Here is a 17,028-nt window from a genome sequence, read left to right as displayed (position 1 = left end):
TATATTGCTCTTCTCATTCTACACACTGGGTAGAATTATTACATAGCCTATGGAAATATTTTTTTCTGAAACAGGGTTTCTCTGTGTAGCCCTGGCTGTCCTGGAACTCTCTCTGTAGAGCAGGCTGGCCTCAAACTCAGATATCCATTTGCTGGGATTAAAGGCATGCCCACTACCTGGCCCTATGTAATCATTTTTTAATGGTGATACAAGAGGCCGTTATATAATTTGCCTGACCATTTTCCCATTAAACGTTTAATCTCTGTTTTTAAATATCATAAAGAAACAGGGGTTGGGGATGGCTCAGTTGGCAAAGTGTTTGCCACACAAGCAGAAAGCCCTGTGTACAGATCCCCACGTGGAAAGCCACTGTGGTCCCAGGGCTGGGAAGGCAGACTGTCAGATCCTGGGAGTTGCTGACCCACAAGCCATATTGTGACTCCAGGTTTAGTTAGAGATTCCGCCTCAAATATAGGGTGGAGAAAGGGCTGAGGAGTCACCCCACACTGACCTCTGCCCCCCACAAGAGTATGCACACATACAAGTGCACAAAGAAAGAGCTGGTATCGCCTTTGGAGGTGGAGATCCGCCATGCTTCTTTCTCTTGCATGGTCCCCTAAGATAGAGCCCCAGAAAGTAGATAGGTAGATACAAGCCCTCCAAAGCTGAAGAGCACTTTGCTGAGTGTGTCCCTACGGAGAGCACTAACTGTGACCGGGAAATTGGAAAGCAATCCATGTATCCATCCAGAGGCAGTCGGTAGGTAAAGTAAGGCAGCTACAGTGGAAACCCGCAGGTGGCTAAAGGGCCATGCCTCAGTCCCACACTCTGGAGTGGAGGCAGGAGAATCATGAGGTCAAGGTCTACCCCCTGCTACAAAGTAAGAGGCCAGCCTGGGTTACGTGAACCCTCGTCTCAGAAGAAAAGCGGTGAGACAGGCTGTGTGCTCCCGTCCACGTGGCCCCTGTGATGTAAAGGGAGCGTGGAAAACATTGCGGGAAAGAATGCACGTAGCATTTTGAGGAGAAATTAGTAAGTACCGAACACTAAAATCCAAAGTCATATTTACCTAATGCATACCCAAAACCACTGTTTTGAAGGAGAAAGGAACATAGGGGTGTTTCTATTTCACATTAAGTCTTTTGTGGTTATTGAGATGTCTCCTTTTCTCTTAAGGGAGAACCGTATTTTTGCCTTATGATATAACTTCAATAGTTATTTTTCTTTATATGGCAAAATCCACTTTTATTTGTGCTTTTTTTTTAAAAAAAAGTATGGGTTTTTCTTTTTTCTTTTTTCTTTTTTTCCTTTTTCTTTTTTTTTTTTTTTTTTTTTTGAGACAGTATTTTTCCTGTGCATCCCCTGGCTATCCTGGAATTTACTCTGTAGACCAGGCTGGCCTCAAACTCACAGAGACACTCCTGACCCTGCCTCCCAAGTGCTGGGATTAAAAGTATGCACCACCATAGTTCTGTGGACTTCTTTTGCTTTGCTTTGCTTTACTTTCTTTTTCTTTCCTTTCCTTTCCTTTCCTTTCCTTTTTCTTTCCTTTCTTTTTAATACCTGTGTTTTCTAAGCCACTCCTGACAGAGGTTTGGTGTTATTCCTAGCACTGCTGGTTTAGATTTTTTTTTATTGTTCATCTCTGGACACAGCTGAGAGTTTGATGTTAGGCAAGGATAAGAAGCACCATGCCTAACACTTGAAGCGGTGCTCAGCGGTCAGCAGGCAGATTCGTGACATCAGCAGCTTCATTCCTGACCTCAAAACCAATGGGCTCCAGGCTGGCTACTCTACCCAGCCAAGAACCCAGAGAGAGGAAAAGAGAGAGGTTCCATTTTAAAAACTGGCTAAAAGTCCTGGCGGGGCTCCGAGGCAGCCAGAATGGAAAAAGACGCTGGAAGGAGCGGAACTCGAGGGAGCTGAGGCGACCCTGTCCGCATGGGACATGTGGAAAACCTGAGAAACATAGATCCAGGCTCTTAGCAAGGAGCTGGCCATGCTTTTTGGCAAATGGCTCCATCCTTCCCAGCCCCACCCCCACCCCTGCCCTGGGAGGAAGCCTTGGACCACCTCAGAGACCTGGTGGCTGTGACTCAGCCCCAGACCTCCGCCCAGACTCAAAGGCTGCATACAAGGAGCCACACAGGGCAGCAGACCCCTCCAGCCAGCATTAAAGCCTGGGGTCTCAGGCTGGTCCTGCCACAAGGTCTCAGCCCCTTGTTCTAGGCGGCCTCAGATGTACCCTTGGCACAGCCAAGGGGAGGTTGGATGTGGGCTTCTCACAAGTCAGCCTTTCCTGGGCTGGTATCCTGAGCTCCACTCCCATCCCGTCCTCCCCAGTCCATCCTGACAGCCCCTCTCTGCCTTCATATTGCCCTCAGAATGAGGCACAGCGTGCTCGGATCTTCCCACACGTTCCACTCCTGAGAGTCTTGACCCAGTGTAGGGTGAAAAGCGGCACCAGGAAGTGTTCAAGCTTCCCCTGGGGGAGGGTGGTCCTGGTGGGGGGGGGCTGCACCTTCAGAAGCCCTGGCTAAGAGTTCTTTCCAAGCCAGAAGACGGAGGAGCCTCTGCTTGTTCACCCAGCAAGGAGGACAAAGACATTCATCTTCCATTCATTTCCTCATTTCTCCAACATGCCCTCTTTGAGTGCTGGTGGTGCCCAGCCCTGCCACAACCCTGGGGGACAGTTTCAATTCAGACAGATGAAAGAGGCTGAGGTAGCACAGGGGGCCCTCTACTCAGCTTAGTCCTCAATCTGGACAGACTTCAGGAAGAGGTAGTAGCTAAGAGAAGCTACAGCAGAACAAGTTGTCTGTGCTTTGTCCGGAACCTGGCTGGGCTGTAGGCAGGGCTCCTAGGAGGTCAAGGTCATCCTTGAATATGGGTGGGGGGGGGTTGTGTGTGCCTATTGGGTCTGCTAAGTCTGAGATCCGGGCAGATGTATCTGGAGATGATGGTGGCAGACAGAGAGGTGGCATGCTAAGGGAGACAGGACTGGGTGGGAAATACCAAGTGGTCCCAGGGCCCAGCAAGGCCCCCGCGGGGTCCTGCTCATGCTGCTGACACTGTCTCTGCATGTCCCCTGTGTCCTTGCATGCCTATGCCAGGTAGCTCCTGCATGTCCTCTAGTGTGACTGCCGTTTCCTCCTGTAAATCCTTTCCCGGCTCTGACGAGGATCATTGCCTGCCCCCAGCCTGACTCAGGAGGCTGACTGGCACCATGCACTCTCCCCTTCCCAGTTTCTCCTGGATGGGTCTCTGGAGGCTGCTCCTTGCCCGATTCCTCACTTGGCTGTCACTCAAAGCCTTTAGGAAGGCAAGAGGCCACCCCGAGGGTCAGTGAAAGCCTTAGAAACTAAGGATGCCTCAAAGGCCTCCATCTGCCAGGTCGGTTGCAAGATGGCCACTGTCAAGATGATGGCCACCACCACCATCTCTCTCGGTAGTTCTCCCCATGGAGACTGTCCCTTGTCCACTGGAACTGCCCACGTGGTCCTGGAACCAGGAAAAGACCCTTGAATTGCCATTTAGAACCCACAATGGGGTGAAAGGAGTGGCCATGGCTTGGTGCCATCAGCCTCTTGGGGCTCCAGGGCTCTCTTCTTGGCCTGGCCGGTGTTCCCATGCATATCTCCCACCCCACACCGCTGGGTCCCTGTACTCAGGTGCGGCTTGGGTGCCTGATGCCCAGGCCCTGTGTGTACGTGGCTCTCTCCTGCCCTTCTCCAGCTCCAGCAATACCCGCGTCTTCGGGAGGAGATGGAACGTATAGTGACCACCCACATCCGGGAACGCGAGGGCCGCACCAAGGAACAGGTGAGTTCCCAGTCTCCGTCTCCCTTCATCTTTTCAGAATAACTTACTTATCCTCTTTGTCTGTTTTCTTATGGGATAATATCGTTAACAGAAAGTGGATTGTTTTAGCCATTTTTGAAGGACACAGTTCAGCTGTATCGAGTAGCTTGACGTTGCCACCATCCAGAGAAGGCTTTGCTTCTTGAAAAGTTGACTTTGTGCTTGTCATAAAAGTCCCCTCCCAGCTCCTGGCAGACACCTTTCTTTCTGTCCCTATGACTTTATCTAGATTCCTGTGGTAAGTGAAATCATACAGTATGTCAATCCTTTGGTGTCTGGCTTCTTTCACTTAGCCTAATGCCTTCAAGGTTTATCCAAAAATACTGTAGCATCTACCAGAATATTCCTCTCTAAATACTTGAATAATATTCTGTGGAATAAACACTACATTTTTGTTTATCCATTGGGTTCTTTCCCACCTTTGAAACATGTCTGTGTGTGGGTATTTTGCCTGTGTTTCTGTCTATGCATCATTTTTGTGTCTGGTGTCCATGAAGCCAGAAGAGGGCTTTGGCTCCCCTGCGACTGGAGTTACAGGTGGTTGTGAGCTGTCATGTGGATTCTGGGAAGTGAACCAGGGTCCTCTGGAAGAATAGTCAGTGTTCTTAATCGCTGAGCCATCACTTCAGTCTCTCTCCACCATCTCTTGGCTGTTGTACATAATCCTGCTAGGAAATACAGCTGTGCAAATACTTGCTCAGGTCCCTGCTTGCAATCTTTGGGGTCTGTACTCAGATGTGGATTTGATGGACCATATAGTAATGCTAGCTACCATGTCTCTATTAGTGGTGCTGGTCATTGAATGTAGGGCCGAGCACATGCTAAGCACACACACTACCATGGAGCTACATCCCTAGTCCCATTTGTTTGGTAATTTGAGGAACCACCATCCTGATTGCACACTTTTGCATTCCCACCATGTTCCTCTTTTCCCCTTCTTCCCTTTCTCGTCCCTTCTGCCCCTCCTCTGTTCTACTTCTGTCCATCCCTTCATTTCTCTCTCCCTTCTTTTCTTCCCTCTCTTCCCTTCCCACCTGCCTTCCATCCCCTAACTGGGATCTCACTATGTAGCCTAGGTGGGCCACAAACCCATGATACCCCTGCCTCATCCCCTGGAGTTCTTGGATTACTGGCGTGTGACACCTCACCCAGATACCACCCCCTGCCTCTCTGTTAGTCTGTCTGTCTGGTCATCTCCCTGGAGGCTGCTTTCTGTTTGCTGTCTCTGGTTGACCTTTACCCTGCACAGACACTGCTCCTTTTGCATCTCTGTTTATGAAATAAATATTCATTCATTCACAAATTTAGACTCCAGATGTTATCTTTGGGCCTGGAAGGACAGAGATATTCTGACCCATTCTGGACCTCCTGAGGCTCAAAACAGAGTCTCACTATGTAGCTGGCCTGGAACTCATTATGTAGACCAGGCTGACCTCAAACTCACAGAGACCTGCCTGCGTGTTTTTAAATCCTTATTATGCTGAATAACTTTATGAACAATTATAATCCCAGATTCTTTGGAGGTGAGGCAGGAGGATCAAGAGTTTGAAGCCAGCCTAGACAACATACAGAGATCCTGTTTCAAGACCAACAAAAAGCCAGAAAACAAAGAAAATAAAGCCAGGGCTGTGACTCAGTGAGTAAAGCCTCTGGTATGCAAGTGTGAGGACCTGTGTTCGAATCCTCAGGACCCGTGGGAAATCAGGCACGGTAGTGAACACCTGCAATCCCAGGGCTCCTACAGTAAGATGGAAAGCAAGCAGCCGAAGAAAGCTGGGTGCGATGGCACACACCTTTATCCCCAGCACCTGGGAGGCAAGGCAAGAGGGGCTCTGAACTGAACGTGAGCCAGACTGGTCTACATAGCAAGGTCCAGCCAGGACCACATAGAGAGACCCTGCCTTGACAGCTTCCCTCAAAGGAGAGAGGAGGTTGGAGCCCAAAGTCCAGCTAACCTGGTGTTTGGAATGGTAATTAACAAGAGACCTTGTCCCAGACAAGGCAGAAGGTAAGGAAGGACAGTCAAGGCTGCCCTCTGACCTCCATATGCACATCATGGTACACGGTGTACACACACACACACACACACACACACGGCTCTCACACATGTGACCCACCTCCTCCTGCAAAATCTCTGTGGGTTGCTGCCCAGCGTCCCTCCCTTTCTTTTCATCCCTTCCTCCCTTTTTCTCACTCCGACCCCCCACTTTAAGTTGCACGTGTAAATGGGTGATCGCATATGTGTATGCTTGTGTGCATGTTTGTGTGCATGCGTGTGTACGTGTGTGTGAATTCACGATGTAGCAGAGGATAAACTTGAACTTCTACTGCTCCTGCCTCCCTCTTCCCCCCAGTACTCAGATTGTGCTGGATCTGCCACCTGAGCCTCACTCCCAGCCTCCCCTCTGCCTCTAGGAATCTGATTCCTGCTGTTCATCGTGCCTTTTTCTTTTCTTTCTTCTTTCTTTTTTCCTCTCTGTGCCTTTTTCTTGACAATAATTACACTACTTAACATCCGCTGACTATCTTTGACATGCGGGGCAAGTGACTCACTTCATCCTAATGAGTCTTCGCCAGTCCTTTGTGGGCAGAAATGCTTCCTTTGCAGAATGTGGGCCTCAGGAAGGACAGGCTCCAGGCCCACAGGAAAAAGCAGACTTGGGGCTGGACCTAGCAGCCACATGCATCAAGCGATAGATATACCTAACCTCATAATATAAAGCAAAAAGAAAGACTCAGATACAAATGCCTGCACACTTCAGAATCTGCAGTATGTGTTCCCCCACCACAGCCTAGAATTTTTCTATGCTTTTGAACATCAAGAGTCTTTCGTTCTTCTTTTGTTGTTTTGTTTTGTTTTTGTTTTTTTGAGAAAGAGTTTCTTTGTGCAACCCTAGCTGTCCTGGAACTTACTCTGAGTGCTGGGATCAAAGATGTGTGCCACCACTGCCCGGCTAGTGTCTTTCACTGTCACCCTAATCTATTTCTAATGGCTATTAGTTTGTTCCCAGTTTTCTTCCATTACAAATGATACCACAACCAAGCATGTTGACATAGGTGTATTGTCCTGTGTCAGCTGGGAAGACTGAGGTATGAGGAGCCCTTAAACCCAGGAGTTCAAGGGCAGCCTGGGCAGCAAGCATCAACATCTTATGTCAAAGAAGAAGAGGAAGAGGAGGAGAAAGGGGAAGGAGGAGAAGGGGGAGGAGGAGGGGAGGAAGAGAAAGGGAGGAGGACATGGAGGAGAAGGGAAAGGAGAAGGGGAGGAGGAGGGCTTGAGGAGAAGGGGGAGGAAGACATAGTAGAAGGGAGAGAAGGGGGAGGAAGAAAAGGGGAGGAAGACATGGAGGAGGAGAAGGAGAGGAGGGGGAGGAGGAGAAGGGAAGAAGGACATGAGAAGCAGGGAGGAAGAAAAGGGGAGGAGGGAGAGAAGGACAGGAGAAGAGGGAAGGAGAAAGGGAGGAGGAGGGGGAGGAGGAGGTGGGGAAGGAGGACACGAGGAGAAGCAGGAGAAGGAGAAGAAAAGGAGGAGAAGAAAGAACAAACAAAAGGGGGAAAACTTTCCGTTCTTTAGATATTCTGGCATCTACATCTTTGATTATTTGATGAGTTTATCTGAGCTACAATGCTAGAAAGGTATGTGTTAATTTTAATGTCAAGCATTACCAAATTGTCCACCACAGGGTAGCACTAGCTGCTCTCAGGAGTGCCTCTTGCCTCACGTATGCAGGGAACAGTGTTTCATCCTCACCTTAGCAGTACAAAAAGTAAGAATTGCAGTTCTGGGACTGGAGAGGTGGCTCAGAGGTGAAGTGCACTGGCTGCTCGTAGAGAGGAGTGGGGTTCGTTTCCAAGCACCCACATGGCAGCTCAAAACCACCTCAGCTCAGGGGAATCTAACGCCCTCTTCTGGCCTCTTTGGGCACTGCATGCACATTGTGCACATACACAAATGCAGGCAAAACTTCCACACATACAATATAAATAATACTAAATAAATCTTTACAAAGTAAAAAAGGAGAAATTAAAGTTCCATCTCCCTAAGCACATGCCTATCCTGACCCTTTATGAATACCTTTTATTTGTTAGGGTTAAGAGGGATTTATTGTGTTAACTAAGAGCTCATTACGAACAAGGGTGAACAAGTTTTGCAGAATTTTGTTTTGTTTCTTGAGACACGGTTTCTCTGTGTAGTCCTGATTATCCTGGAACTAGGTCATGTAGACCAGGCTGGCCTCAAACTCACAGAAATCCACCTGCTTCTGCTACCCAAGTGCTGGGATTAAAGGCCTGCACCACCACCAGCAGCTGAATTTTTTTGCAGATTTTAAAAAGATTTTATTAGCACATATTAATTATATATAATAATTTCAGTTTTTCCATATTCACATTGGCTGTTAGTATGTCCTCTATGAGATATCCATTCATGTTCTTTGATCATTTGACCTCTGTTTCTTTTGTCTTTCAGTTATTGACAGTAGGGACTTTTTGCTTATAGACACTAACCTTCTAAATGTGCTAAAAGTATCTTTCCTAGCTTGTTAGACATTCTTAAACTTTGTGGCATCTTTTCTATTTACTCGCCAACTTGTGGACCCTTGAAGGTCATGCTTCTCATCGATATCGAGCTGGCTTACATGAATACCAACCATGAGGACTTCATAGGCTTTGCCAAGTGAGTTCCCCAGGGCTGTGGAGTGCCCCCTTGTGTGTGTGCTTGCACATATGCAAATATGTGCATATGTGTGCGTGCGCGCGCGTGCACGCGTGCAATAAATTCTGTTAGCCTAGCCCTCTAAGTCCTGAGCCCCATGAGCAGTGGGGCTGGGCCTATTGAGAGTTCTGAGACTCCTCTCCTCTCCCTCACTAGTGCTCAGCAGAGGAGCAACCAGATGAGCAAGAAGAAGACTTCAGGGAACCAGGTGAGTGGTCCCAGTGCCCCAGTCCGAGGGACGGAGGGTGCCGGATGGACTCAGAGCTCTGAGGAAACCCCCTCCCAAGGGGAAGGGTCCCACGGGGGCCAGAGAGCCCGTCTGTCATCTGCCAGCCACAAGCTTCCCACTCTGCCTCAGTAATCCTCTCTCCTCTCTCCCCAATGCTTCTCGTGGTTGCTATGGTTACCTCTTTGCAGGATGAGATTCTGGTGAGTACCAGGACTGGGGGTCTTGGCTTCTGCAGTGAGGGGAGGTGGAGTCTCATTGGTGATGGGGATCTGCACGTGGGCAGAGGGCACCCTGCGGCTTGAGCACCTTGCGCATACAGCACACGCACGTGAATTCCACACCTGCAGAGAAGGCCCAGCCGTGTGTCTTGCCTTCCGCAAGCCAAGCACCTGCTGCAGGCAGAGCTAGACTATGCAGGGATGAGTGGGCCCAGAGCTAGGGAGGTGCTCTTTAAATGTCCATGAGATAAATGTTGGGATGAATGGATACAAGACAGGCACGTTTCTAAGAAGCCGCCAATGACCTCCAATGGACAGTTACAAGATGATGAAAACTCATGGGCCCAGTCCCTCCTCACCTGGCTTCCTGCTCCTTGCTTCAAATGTCTGCAGAAGCTGGGCAGTGGTGGCGCACGCATTAATCCCAGCACTTGGGAGGCAGAGGCTGGCGGTTCTCTGTGAGTTTGAGGCCAGCCTGGTCTACAGAGAGAGTTCCAGGACAGGCTCTAAACCTCAAAAAACAAAACAAAACAAAAACAAAAAACAAACAAACAAAAATGTCTGCAGGAATAGCACTTGCTTGACCCCAGTTATACGCATGAGCCCTGGAATCCTCAGCAGTTTTCATAGTTTCCAAAGGCTATGGCTGGTTAAACATGTTTCCTGGTCAGGCTTGGGTTTTGGTTATCCCTGCCCCCAGGTCCTGGGGCCCAGCGTGTAGTAGGAGCTCAGACAATGAAGGTGTGAAGGAACTGTATATCTCAGGAAGGCTCAGTAGGTATAGGCCAGGCAAAGGGAAGAGAAGCACCTGCAGCAAGCACAAAGTTCCCAAGGTTAGGAATATATGTCAGAGTAGACCCTCAATAGATACTTGGAGCCATTCAGTGGTGACGCACGCCTTTAATCCCAGCACTCACGAGGCAGAGGCAGGTGGATCTCTGAGAGTTCGAGGCCAGCCTGGTCTACAAGAGCTAGTTCCAGGACAGACTCCAAAGCTACAGAGAAACCTTGTCTCGAAAAACAAAAAACAAAAAACAAACAAAAAAGACACTTGAATTGCCTTATCCAAACAGCCGACAAACTCTGCTTGCACACTCTTAGCAATGAGGAACCCACCCTCTACCCTCTACCAAAGTGGCTCACACATCTCCGGCTGTTTGTTACAAGGATTTCTATCCCTAGCTGGCCTTTGCTTTCCTGTCTTCTATTCTGTCGGCTTGTGGTTCAAACCAGGGCAGTTCTGGCCCCCTCCTCTGACCAGTCAGGCCTCAGAGAATCAAGGAGGGGGCTTTTGAATGCCTCTTCACTCACCCCATCCTCCATGGGGAAGCCTAGCCCCTGCCCACCGACCTCCTGCCCCCTCCTGCTCCAGGTCATCCGGAAGGGGTGGCTGACCATCAACAACATCGGCATTATGAAGGGAGGCTCCAAGGAGTACTGGTTCGTGCTTACTGCCGAGAACCTGTCCTGGTACAAGGATGACGAGGTGAGTCCAGGGCCACTGGTGGTCAAGGGTCAGGTTTGGAACATCCCATAGGCTGACAGTGGCTAAACCACACCCCAGAAGTCTGAAAAGACTCGTATGAGGGGGCAGGGTGGGATATACAGCCAGAGAGGTGCCCTTTCATCCAGGCTGGAAGGAGAAGGTGGCAAGCCTGGAAGCACCCTGGAGTGGGTAGGCATGGGTGCTGGGTGCTGCTCCCTGACACAGCAGCCCAGGCCTTCCTGTTTTCTCACTCCAGGGTGTGCCGCCTCCTCTGTGGCCCCTACAGGACCATGACACACACATGTCCAGCTGCCAGACACTCAGTTAACCCCTGCATTCAAGTATCCTCAGCCCCTGCCAACCGAGGCAAGCCGCTCAGGATACATCCAGGCCAAGGGACCAGTAGCGATGACAGGCTGCAGAACTACCCCCCAGATTAGCCCCCTACCTCCTAGGGCACTCAGAGGCCCCCACCACTCCCCTCCTGTTACTGGTCTCCTTTAAGAATGAGTCTATTTGGCTTTCACATCTGGATTCCAGAGGTGACCAGCGAGAATGGGGGGGCAGACAGGGGGTGTTGTGGTAATGAACTCCAGCTGGCCAAGGAGTGGGGGGAAGGGACCCTCCTCCTCCTGAGTGGGCTGCTCTAAGATGGTGCTCTCAATGGGACAGTAGCATTTTAGAGTGGGGGACTGTGATTTGGGACACCGTGCTCCCTCCTTGATCACTGTTATCCTCCAAGCCTGCCTTGGGACAGGGGCCCACCTCTCCACCTTGGGCGGGGTCCTCTGTCATTACTGGCGGGGGCGCCAAGCCATCTGGACCTCATTACCCCAACCCCGGCCTCTTCTGGAGCCAGGGGCCCCTGGAAGGGATGGAGTATGAGGTGGTGTAGGGCTGGGAGGTGGCTTCCTACCCTGTCATCCTGGCAGTCCCCCTAGACAGCCCCCATGGGTCTCATGTTCCCATATCTAAGATCCCCTTAGACAGAGTTAGGGGGATGGTGGCCCTATATTTGGCTTCCCCGGGTGAGCCAAACTGAAAGGGGCTTATATATGCCCAGGGTGGGTTTTTTGTTTTGTTTTGCTTTAGTTTTAGTTTTGTGTATAGATTTGAGTTTAGTTGTGCGTGGAAGTGGAAACTGGCTGAGTAATGTATGCGGAGAAGTGGGGCCTGCACGTGTGTGTGTGTGTGTGTGTGTGTGTGTGTGTGTGTGTAGGGGGTGTTGTGAGCGTGTTGGGGGTATAAACACCTAGGTGTGAGTTTGTGTGCTTTCATGTGACTTCATTGTCTGTGCTTGTGTGTCAGGGTGGGGGTGGGGGTGGGCTGGAAGAGGGAGACCGAATGAGGGATATTTGAGAATATGTGTATGTGTTTGGGAGGTGAGGATGGGGGAAGGGAACTTCCCATTGTGAGGCTGAGTGTCTGAGTGTGAGTGCATGCACTTGAGTGTGAATTTGCGTTTGTGTGCGTGCCTGGGCATGGGCATGCACTTTAAAGCTGGGGTGCACAGATTATACCTCTCAGTTCTGGCAGTGTGAGCACTGAAGTGCATTGTCGGGATGGGAGTACGTTTTTTGCACTAGAATAGCTGGAGTTTGGGCTTGGGCAGGCGTCTGGTCACCTCTGCCCAGTCGCGCACCCTTTAGTCTTTGGGCTGGGGACGCCTCTTCGCAGACAGGCAGTCACCCACCTCACCAGCCCCGATGGACCCCCCCCCCCCAGTCTCTGTCTTCCTCCGCTGCCCTCCCCCATCACCACAACCTCCCATCGGTCCCGTAGCTCTGCACCTCCTCCCAGTCCACCCTGTGCCCCCCAGCTCCCTGCCCCAAGTACAGGCTTTGGTTCTGGAAGACAGCGGGGTTGGTGCGGCTCTCCAGCGACGGTGCCGAGGGTCTAACCCAGCCCAGCCTAACCAATGTGCAGACTACTGTACAATTTGGGAGTCCTGAACAGGTAGTCTAAACACTGGGTAGACGGAGTGGAGGTATCCTCTGGTCCATCCAGGCGGCAGCATCTGTCCATCCGGTGGGAGCTTTGGTCCCATCCCCTGGAGATACGATTGCCCCTAGCCCCAGCTCCCATGTCCCCCAGCCCCAGTCAGCCAGCCGTGGTCCCTCTCTGCTCCTGACTCCCCTTCTGCCTCCTTTGACGTGGCAGGGGCGAGCGGGAGCTGGGCTGGAAGGAGGGGCCTGGGGAGGGGGCCGGCAGGAAGGGAGGGCTGGGGGAGGAGGCCACTCCTACCTAGTGTCCAACCCTGAGCGCAAGGCGGCTGTGGCGGGCCTCCCTAGATGGGTTCCAGATGTTCCCTGGCCGCGTGTGCAACTTCCTCCTCTCCTCCCCCAGCCGCCCTCTGGGGCTCCCGGCCACCCGCCTGGCATAAAGAGGGCTTTATGTGGCTGCATAGGCCAGGCGGGTGTGTGGGGCAGAGGGGTGGAGATGACGCCAGGGTGGGAAAGCAAGGTCCTCCTAAACCCAGCCCCCACCTGAGATCCTAGGCAGAGCTTATGAGTTCTAGTAGACCATCCCTCCTGCATAGGCCCCATGGTGGTATTGGGTAGGTGGGCCAGTGGGATGCAGGGAGCAGAAACTTCTCCTCCTTCCTGGTGCCCCATCTGGGATGCCTCCTCCCAGGGTCCTTAAACCCTTCCCCTGGGACACAGAGCCTACAGACACAAACAAATCTGTCCACAGATTTCCATAACTTCTTCCACAAGCAACACACCAACAGTCTAGCCCACTGCACAGACCATGTAAGACTATTCTTACGTTCTATTCACAATCGCCATACACATCTAACAGCGACAAATTAGTTTCCACATGGTCCCATACATAGATGACCTGTATCCTAGAAACACAAGCGCACACAACGGTGATGGACTTGCTTGGCTTTGCAACGACCGCACAACCACACATGTGCTCACAGACATACAATTTCCAGGCTTGCGCTGTGTGTCTGATTGTTAACACATGGATGGCTGGAGCAGAGCAGGGAGCGGACTGAACCGGCCCTTTGAAGCTTCCGGGGCTAGTGTATCCCTCTTCTCCCCCACCCCCACCCCCGCCATCTCTGTAGTCAGGAAATGAAGTCAGAGGCAGTCAGGCTGGAGGCTGGAGCCTCATATGAGCCATCTCTGCCTGAGGCCCAACCTGGCCTGTCTCCAGGACTCGCTTAGGGTAAGATGAAGGAGACACCCTCAATCTCGCTGCCTTTGCCAGCACCTTAAGCTATGGCATATATACAGGGCTGCTAGGATTGGCTTGAAAGTCATGGTGTGATGTGTGTGCGTGCATGTGTGCGTGCGTGCCTGTGTGTGTGTGTGTGTACACGCACGTGAGTGCATGCACGTGTACCCAGATGGTCAGGGCTCCATGGCTAGGATTTACCGTATAGCACCATGTGCAGTGGCAAGGGTTAGAGCCCTGGGCTACTTTGGGTGTTCACAGTCCCGAGGTGCTCACCAGCATGGAAAACTCTGAGGGATGGAGGCATAGCAGCGCCAGACTGACCCCTCGTTCTTCCCAACAGGAGAAAGAGAAGAAGTACATGCTGTCTGTGGACAATCTGAAGCTTCGTGATGTGGAGAAAGGCTTCATGTCAAGCAAGCATATTTTTGCCCTCTTCAATACAGAGCAGAGGTGCTTGCTTGCCCCTGGCTGAGCTTCTGAGACCCCAGACCCTGCAAGCCCCAAACCAAGCCTGCTGTGTAGAAAATGGGTACACAAATCCAGGGACCTGCCATCAGACAGCTACTAAGTTTCTACTCAGTGCTAGGTCCATGTCTGGACATCCTTTTCCCCCTTCCCCTTTCCCCTCTCCTTCCTCATTCCATCCCTCTTTTCACAGCCAACCACATAGTGTTGACTTGGCACAGAACACTGCCAGGCACTAGAAACAAAAAGTCTAAAGGCCCAGTCTCCTCTGGGACGGTTTGGGATTAGACCTCACTTCTCCAGTTCCAGACTGGCTCTGATATAGGCTATTTCCCACTCAGAAATAAGAATCCCACACGGGTGGTGGTGGCGCACACCTTTAATCCCAGCACTCCGGAGGCAGAGGCAGGCAGATCTCTGTGAGTTCCAGGCCAACCTGGTGTACAGAGTGAGTACCAGGACAGGCTCCAAAGCTACACAGAGAAACCTTGTCTCAAAAACAAAAACAAACAAACCAACAACTAAAACAAAGACTCATAAACAGCTGCTATTTGGAAGTCTCCAGAAAGCCAGGGAGTTTGCTGAAGGGGCCCGAGACCCAAGCCGGGGCTGCCCTGGCTGACTGTGCAGCCTTCCTTCTTTTGTTTTGAGATGGAGTTTCATTTAAGTAGTCCAGGCTGGCCTCACACGAAATACTTTCCTGCCTCAGTCTTTTAAGTACAGGCTTTGTGTCGTTCCCCCTGCCTGCGTAGCTGAGGGCCAAACCCTGGGCCTTATGCTTGCTGGGCAAGTGCTCAACCACTGAGCTAAATCCCCAACCTTTCAAGTACAGGCTTTAGAGTTTGCCACCGTGCCTGGCTTCTGTCTCCTACACATTGGGCGACTTTTCCCCCTGATGCATCCCAGTGGCCATAACAGACAGGAATCATTACCAACCTATCTCCAGAATGAGAACACTGAGGTTGGAGAGAGGAGGTGCCTTGCCTAGGGGTCACAAGAAAGCTAGTGATAGATACTAGAAGAAAGTTAGTGATAGATACTAGGCATGAGGACCCTAAATCCCACGCGGGTCCCTATCCCTTGAGCAGGGTGGAGCTTTTCCTCATCTTCTTGCCCGCCTACCCCATCCTGCAGGAATGTCTACAAGGATTACCGGCAGCTGGAACTGGCCTGTGAAACGCAGGAGGAGGTGGACAGCTGGAAGGCTTCCTTCCTGAGGGCTGGCGTGTACCCTGAGCGTGTTGGGGTGAGCGGTGGTGGAGCAAGGGGGAGGGGCCAGCTGCTTGTCCCTGGGAGTTCCAGGGCACCAGGCTTTGAGAGGTTTCCAGTCCGTATTTGGCTCACAAAGAACAAGCTACCTGCATGGGTTTGAAACAAAGCTCCCTGGTTTCCCCGTTTTCTTCCAGCGGCGTTGTTTTATGTTTCCCCCTCCCTGCCAGAGGGCATCTTTGAACTTTCATACGCTGGGGCTTCAAGTTCCCATCTCACATCTCCCCTCCCCCCCCCCCCCCCCCCCCCCCGTCACTGCTGCAATGTCTATGCAGACCAGGATTTGAGTATACTCCACGAGGCTCACTTAATCCCTCCCTTTCCCTCTCTTTATCTTCTTCGAATGTGCTCCCTGGTGACGGTGGTGCTGGTGGCAATGCTGATGTGGCTTCTGTGCCTCTGATGTGGCCTCCAGGACAAGGAGAAAGTAAGTTTGCCCTTCTCTGCTTCCTGCCAGGTTCCTGGAGCCTGACACCAACTCTGGCCAAGAGAGGGAAGTTGAGATGTTCTTTTCCAAGGTAGAGATTGAGAAAGGGGGATAAAGAGTAGCCACTAGCATCAGAGTCAAGTCAAAACTGAGTCTGGGGTCCTTAGAGGCTCAGTGGGGAGCCCAGAGCCCCAGCTGTCCTCGGTGCCACTGTGTGGCAGGCACTCTTGCAGGGGCCGAGGTTTAGTGACACCTAAGGTCTGCACAGGCCCTGCCACACTGATCCCTGTGTCCCCAATGCAGGCCAGTGAGACCGAGGAGAACGGCTCTGATAGCTTCATGCACTCCATGGACCCTCAGCTGGAGCGGCAAGTGGAGACCATTCGGAACCTGGTGGACTCATACATGGCCATCGTTAACAAGACTGTGCGGGATCTTATGCCCAAGACTATCATGCACCTCATGATCAACAATGTATGTCTATAGTTGGGGGTGATGCAAGGGGTTCTGGAGGACCACGCAGCCAGCTGGATTTTTTTATTATGTTATTTATATATGCACAGGACAGGGAAACACATGCCATCTTTTTTGTGTGTTGGTCATGGGACAGCTTGAGGGTCCTGGTTTCTCCTTCCACCATGTGGGTCTTAAGGCTTGAACTCGGGTCATCAGGCATGGCAGCAAGCACCTTTATCCACTAAACTAAACTAAACTAGCCCATAATCCCCAAAACCTTAATTTTTATTTATTTATTCATTTTCAAGGCAGGAATTCACTTTGTAGGTCTGGCTGGCCTTGAACTCAGAGATTTGCCTGTCTTTATCTCAAGTACTGGTATTAAAGGTGTTTAGCACTATGCCTACTTCCAAAACCCTTAGTTTTAATTGTATTTATTTTAAGCTCAAGATATCAAAAATACTCTTGTTTTGACTTTTGAGGTAGGGTCTTGCTGTGGAGCTCAGGCTGACCTCAAACTTGTGGATGATCTCTGCCTGGCTCTCTCAACTTCCTGATTGCTGAGGTGACAGGCATGTCCCACTAAACCTGGCTCCAATCTAGAAAATATTATTTAACAAGATATGTTACACACTATTTTCCCATTAAGTTTTTTGTAAACCCACTCCAGATGTTACATATCCGGTGAAAATATGTCATATTAATTTGAGTTTC

General features: G+C 51.0%; 1 protein-coding gene across 16 annotated transcripts in view; it reads left to right on the top strand.

Moving 5' to 3' along the window:
- The window catches only part of Dnm1 (dynamin 1), a 51,328-nt gene that overhangs the window by 22,308 nt on the left and 11,992 nt on the right, over window positions 1–17,028 (top strand). For 11 of the 16 annotated variants that reach the window (XR_005286259.1, XR_005286258.1, XM_038337558.1 and 8 more), the window contains exons 11-19: window positions 3,736–3,822; window positions 8,466–8,536; window positions 8,732–8,783; window positions 8,993–9,004; window positions 10,395–10,508; window positions 14,038–14,147; window positions 15,297–15,408; window positions 15,847–15,858; window positions 16,162–16,332. Coding sequence is in view for 14 of the 16 variants with exons in the window: in XM_038337558.1 (XP_038193486.1) it covers window positions 3,736–3,822; window positions 8,466–8,536; window positions 8,732–8,783; window positions 8,993–9,004; window positions 10,395–10,508; window positions 14,038–14,147; window positions 15,297–15,408; window positions 15,847–15,858; window positions 16,162–16,332 (741 nt within the window). In the remaining 2 variants the exon portion in view is untranslated. The remainder of the gene's footprint in view (window positions 1–3,735; window positions 3,823–8,465; window positions 8,537–8,731; window positions 8,784–8,992; window positions 9,005–10,394; window positions 10,509–14,037; window positions 14,148–15,296; window positions 15,409–15,846; window positions 15,859–16,161; window positions 16,333–17,028) is intronic. The other 5 variants (XM_038337561.1, XM_038337559.1, XM_038337572.2 and 2 more) reach the window with 1 other exon arrangement.

This window comes from Arvicola amphibius, chromosome 7, assembly GCF_903992535.2.
Source record: "Arvicola amphibius chromosome 7, mArvAmp1.2, whole genome shotgun sequence".
Taxonomy (NCBI): Eukaryota; Metazoa; Chordata; class Mammalia; order Rodentia; family Cricetidae; genus Arvicola; species Arvicola amphibius.
Note: the sequence above shows the minus strand (reverse complement) of the source record. Positions and strands in the feature narration are given on the sequence as shown.